The 6133-nt window shown below is 36.1% G+C and overlaps 1 protein-coding gene across 2 annotated transcripts; it reads right to left on the reverse strand.

The window, feature by feature from the left end:
- Positions 1 to 330: 330 nt before the first annotated feature.
- Positions 331 to 4878, reverse strand: LOC114712976 (WEB family protein At3g02930, chloroplastic). Of its 2 annotated transcripts, none has more exons than XM_028897544.1 (3): positions 4493 to 4878; positions 3666 to 3891; positions 331 to 3126 (listed from the first exon to the last, which is right to left on the reverse strand). In XM_028897544.1, exons 1-3 carry the CDS (start codon positions 4507 to 4509, stop codon positions 679 to 681), a joined length of 2691 nt encoding a protein of 896 aa, XP_028753377.1. In that variant the 5' UTR covers positions 4510 to 4878; the 3' UTR covers positions 331 to 678. The 2 variants fall into 2 exon arrangements, with proteins under 2 accessions (XP_028753377.1, XP_028753376.1); XM_028897543.1 differs by having other exon boundaries at positions 3666 to 3897.
- Positions 4879 to 6133: the final 1255 nt, after the last annotated feature.

Here is a 6133-nt window from a genome sequence, read left to right on the forward strand (position 1 = left end):
TGTTTTTAATTTGTGTATCATCAAGTAAAATTATCCAAAATTGTGCTTTCTGTGATTTGATTTGAATTCAGCTTGCCAAATGGGTTTAAATTAGCTTGTTTTAAGTGATTTTCTACTCATGTATGTGAGAGAATTTTTCTTATAAAACGTTAAAAAAACTTCTTAATCAATTCTAGGATTTTCAAAACAACCTAAAATAAATTTAAAAAAAAAAAACAGCTCATTCAGATTTTATTACATAAAACTTCTCTAACATGTTCACCTCCTGTAGCCGTCTAGCTACTTTCCAGTGCGATATATTTTCAGCCGGGTTAAGTAAAACGTAAGAAATGAAACATGAAACTTCTATCTAGATATTCATTAGAAATCAGATGACGGGGAAATACAATCCAACTTGCCACCTCTCTTGTCAACTCTAAACAGGATGGCAAGGGACAATACCAGAAACGAATTAAGAAAAAAAAAATCATCACATCCAATTTACTGCCAACAGGAAGAACCACATCCAAAAAAAGGGGTAACTAAAGAAGAAAAATCCTACAACCATATTACAAGCCTCGTGAACCTTTAAAAGCTATTCCGAGAAGTGAAAATCAGAAGGCAAACAAGTGCAAACAAATTAATATCCAATATACCTGCCTGATACAGGCGAAGCCGAAAGTGAGTATTTTTGTCTTACTATTTCTGATTGCTAGTACCCTTTTTCTTCAGCAGGCTTCCAAACTTGCCAAGCAATGGCTTCTTCTTCTTCTTCAGCTGCTGCTCCTTTGATGGTGAGCTTCCACCATTATCAATGGTCTCTGTTGAAGTGGGTCCATTTATCTGATCAAATCCCTCACCACCACCTTCTACCTTTGAGTCAACTTCTTCTTCAAAGGACTCAGGTTCTGGTTCTCTCTCTGGTGAGAACTCTTTCTTCTCTATCTTACAGCTCTCCCACATCTTAAACTCAACTTCAACTGAATCATCTTTTTCTTTGTTCTCATCTTCCTTTGATTTTCCATTTGCATGCTCATGTTTGGGGGATTCAGCCTTTTCAGGCTTGTCATTCATGAGAATACTTGATTCCTGGGAGTTTTGTCTTAGCCCCTCCCCATTGGCTGAAATATCTACCTTGGATATGTCTTCTCCAACATGTCCATTCTCCTCAGAGAATTCTACTACTTTAGGAAGCAAATCATACTCTTTCTCACTGTCACTAAGATCACCATTTTCCCCAATCTGGTTTCTGGCTGTAGCTTCATCAAGCAACTTAGATAGCTCCTCCACTTTCTTAATAGAAGCAGCTTCACTAGTTCGGAGTTCCTCATTTTCTTGCACAATACTCTGCAACTCATTCTCTTTATCCAATAAACTCTCCTTCAATTTCATGCTCTCAGCCTTTGCTTCCTTGAGAGCTTCCTGAAGGTGGATCACCTCAGCCTCAACCTCTCTCAGGTTTTCCTTCAGCTGAGCTTCTTCCTCCTTTCTGGCAGAAGCTTCTACCTGACTTTCCTTGAGTGATTGAACCAAGTTACACACTTCTCTTTCCAGAGAAGAGTTCTGCTCCTCAGTTTGCTTTAAGCAGTCGACCAAGTGAACTTCTCTCTGCTCCCACTCAACCTTGGACTCCTCAAAGTCATCTTTAGATTTTCCAATACTGCGTGTAAGAGCATCAATCTCGTGCCTTGCCTCATCAAGCATAGATTCATACTTTTCATTAGTAGCTTTTAAGACTGCCTTCATATTTTCAATCTCAGTCTCATCCTTTTCATGATCAGCTTGGCTGGCTAGCAGCTTTTCTCTGGCTTCTCTGGCTTCTTCAGACAAGTCATGTAACATGGACTCATATTTATCATTAGTAGCTTTCAAAACCAACTTCAAATTTTCAATCTGGGTTTCATAGTTTTCATGATCAGCTTGGCTACTTAACAGCTTTTCTTTGGCTCCTCTGGCTTCAGCAGACACTTCGTGTAAGGCAGATGCTAAGCTTTCCATTGCCTTCTTACTCTTCTCTTCTTCTTCTCTAGAATTCTCCAATTCATTGATAAGTTTGTTCTTCTCTTCTAATAGAGTCTGCACACTAGAAGCAGCAAGCTTTTCATTATTTAAGGCCTGGGCTTTCTCTTCCTTCACTGTTTCAAGTTCAGATTCCAGAGACTCAATCTTCCTGGACCTTTCAAGACTTTCTTCCTTAGCCATGAGAAGTTGACGTTCTGAATCCTCAACATCACCCTTTTGCCTTGCAACTGTCATTTCTAACAATCCCACCTTCTCTTTAAGGGCAGCAATCTCAGATTCTGCATCATGTAACAAATCATTGTTTCCTTCTAACTGTTTCATTACAGATTCCAGCGATTCTGATGCTGATCTCTCCAACTTATTTGCTTCTTCAAGCTTCACTTCTAACTGCTCGACCCTCTTTTTCCACTCTTCAAGCACGCTGTGGGCATAAGACTCTGCCATCTTTGCAGCTTCAAGCTCCACATTAAGTTGTTCAATATAAATCTCTTTCTTGGTTAACATTGCCTCATAGTCTTTGGCTTTTTCAAGCTCTTGTTTGAGACTTTCTATCTCTGTTTTTAGTTCCAATGCAATATTATTTTCACCAGCCTCTGTTTCAAGCTTTGAGTCTAGTAAAGACTTCACACGTGCTAATTCAGCGGAAAGAATTTCAGCTTTCTCTGCTTGAATCTCAGCAATTTTAGTTGCATCATCAGCATGACTCAACGCCTGGTTCTTCGCATCAGTAATCATGGCAAGTTCTTGCTTAATTCGCTGAAGCTCTTGTGTGGTAGAGAGAAGAGCATTAGCATCTAAAGCATGCTGATGCTTCACACTTTCAAGCTCTTTCTGCCATTCTTCTTCTTTCTTATTTACAGCTTCAATTCCTGCCTGTTCCAACTCGACAGCTCGAAATTTCTCAATTTCAGAGTCTTCCTCTGCCCGCTTCTGAGCCATCAATGCCTCCTTGAGTTTTTCATGTGCTTCCTCAGCTGCTCTCTGTGCTTCTTTCAACTCATTAGTTGCTTTTTCTTTTTCCTTCTCAACTTGAATCAGCTGTTCCTTTGCTTTCTTTAGATCATCTTGAGCTATAGTCAGCTGGGTCTGTAATTCTGAACCCTTAGCAACTCTTGGAAGTGGCTTCTGAAAAACCAAGCAATTGATACAATAAATGCATGTTAGAACACAAATAATAAAGTGCATGTCCTCTGAAAACTTGTACAATACATATCGCAAGAATGAGAGAGAAAAAGGAATCTTGGTTGGAAATATTGGATTACAGAATAAGAAGCTTGTTGAATTTTAGATTCCTAAAACGTTTCCTTTCCGGAAAAAATTGCATCATCTGAAGTTTGAAATCCAACAGAAGAAAAATTCGAATTGGAAGCTTTTGCACAATTCGCTTTTGATCTCGATAAAGCTACTCAAAATCAATTGGCAAGAGGTCAACGGTTGCGCGAGTTGCTCAAACAAGATGTTTCTTGGTTAGACTAGTATGTATGTCACAAGAAAGTTAAAAATTTTCTTCAAATATAGAAAAGAAAAACAACAGAAAAACCAGCTCAAGTGTAGCTATTTGATATAATGAAGCCAAGAAGGGGGGGGGGGGAATCAAGTCTCCAACAGAGAGAGTGAGACAGGGACGGAGAGAAAGAGCACCCCGTGCATTTACTATAACTTACCTCAGGTGGGGTGCCGAGTTTTTGTGATTTTCGCTCAACAGTGACCTTTGAATTCACAGATCGTGGTGATCGTTCAACAGAAGGGCGTGAATTTTGTAAAGGTGATGCGGACTCATGTTCTGCTTTGGGCACTCCTTTGCTAAGTTTACTGACTCTTGGTGTTGCAGGTGATGTCTTGTTTGGAGTTTGAGTTGCAGGCGACACCTTGTTGGGAGTTTCAGATAAACTGGATCTAACAAATCCATAATTTTGATAGCATATCAATATCAAATTAAATGAAATGTGAGAGACAAGATAAATGAACAAAATGCTCTATTTTTATTATCCTGTCTAATCGTATCCATGGATCTGATCCCAAAGAAAGTAAATATGACATATCCGGAAGCCATACTCAGCAAAGAACTATGATAGAGAGGAATTAAGAACCATAGTTTTTTCACTTTAGGGCAAAAATTAAATGTCAGAGATCATGATAACCTGAGACCACTGGAATCAGCAAAAATTAAGAACTACCAAAAATAAAACAAACTAACTGACGCCCACCTTTTAAAATTTACCCAGATATAAGAGAGAAAACCAAAAACATTGAAATCTAAACAGAAAAAATGGAAAAGGATTAAGGGGGAAAACATTGCGAGTGCGAAATTTTAGGTTAAAACCGTATGACGAGTACCACAATCCACAGATCAAACCCATGAATCAACAAATTTAAAGTAAACCCCACATCCATTTCCCAGCAAAAAAAGCAACTGAAAAGCACAAATCAGATCTTAGCAGTACAAGAGAACCTCCAGGAAAAAAAAAAAAAAAAACCGAGCACCATTTACCTAGATTTGGTAGACATGGCGAAGGCGACGATGGTTGAAGGTTTCCCGGAAAAGCAGAAGCGAAAAGGAGAGAGATGCGGCTAGGGGGAAGAGTCAGTTAGCAGATTGACAAAATGCTAACGTACCGACATAGGAAGAAGAAACCGGGAGAGAGAAAGAAACTGAAGGAATATGCAGATCAGAGTAAGTTACAGAGAAATAATTGAGAAGAGGAAGAATAAGAACATGGAGATTGAAGAAGCACAGAGGAATTTACAGAAAAACAAATAATTTGAGTTGGTTTTCCTGTCTCCAGAGTGGCCACACAAGGACTTCCTTCACTTTCTCTCTCACACTCTCACTCTGGAAAACTCACTTTTCTCTTTCTCTCTCTCTTACCATTTTTTTTCTCACTCTCACTCTCCAACTTTCAACTCCCATTTGTGTATGATATCAGAAAATGAAATGACAACATTACCCTTAACTGTGTAAGAAGCAACCAGATAGCTGGTTTGTTGTTAGTCTCCCTATCCTATATTCCAACCTGGCACTTCTTTTCAGGAAAGCTTGAAAAATAAAAAGATTCTTTTTTTTTTCCTACGTAAATTATTTTATAAAAATTTGAAACTTTTTTCCCAAAAAAATCAATTTGAATAATATTACAACTTGAATGTTATAAATTATAAACTCAAAATATTATTATTGATATTCAATTTACCCGCCTAACATTTAGCTTAACATGTTCATAACTTCTATTGTAATACTCTTCTGATTTTTAATATAAGACCTATTTAACTAATTTGATTAGATTAAAAAAATTAGGTAAGTTAGTTAATTATAAGAAAAGTGAAACATTTTTCCTAAAACATCATAATCATCCTTTCTAATACCCCATCTCCCTTTTCTACTTGATTATGGTTGGAGAGTATTCATAGGGATAATTTAGAAAAAATTGATAAATATGAGAAATGGATTTTATATTTAGGATCAACTAACTCAAGAATTGGGTCCTATATTAAGAACCGGAGGAGCATTATATATGTTAATGAATTTTATAATTTAAATTAGTGTTCATGAGTTTGGTAAAAAAAAAAAAAATTCATGAGGTAATAGTTTTATTTTGTATTAATTATGTTCGGTTCTTTATTTTTGGTCTATTTTAAATATATCTTTATAATGCAAAAACGAGATATTCTAATTACTTTCGATGATCAAATAATTATTTTTAAAATTCTAAATGTTAATATTAATTGTAATTAAAATTCAAATAATTGCAATAAATATCTAAAACATTTGAAACTATTTTATTCATTAAAAATTATTATAGTTTTCTTAGATATTTCAATGTACAGTTATGGACATTATTTGTCCAAATGGTTGTTATGCCAAATTGATTCTTTTTTCCAAAAAAAAAAAAGGAAAAGGGGTTATAATCACCAAAATAATTCAAGTATTTTCCTCATTTGTTCCTCATATAATATTTATTTAATAAAGTAAAGTTTCATCAAAAATAAAATTAAAAGGAAGACACTTTCTTTTATTCTTTTCCTTTGCTTCCCCGGTCTCAATGGCTCTGTCATCAATAGTAATCAAGGCAGTCGTGTCCTGTTTTGCTCGTATTTTTGCTTCTCATTTCTTATTATTTGTAAAATAATTAAATGC

This window comes from Neltuma alba, unplaced genomic scaffold (genome assembly GCF_004799145.2).
Source record: "Neltuma alba isolate B1F8T4 unplaced genomic scaffold, ASM479914v2 tig00011406_pilon, whole genome shotgun sequence".
In the NCBI taxonomy this organism is placed as follows: Eukaryota; Viridiplantae; Streptophyta; class Magnoliopsida; order Fabales; family Fabaceae; genus Neltuma; species Neltuma alba.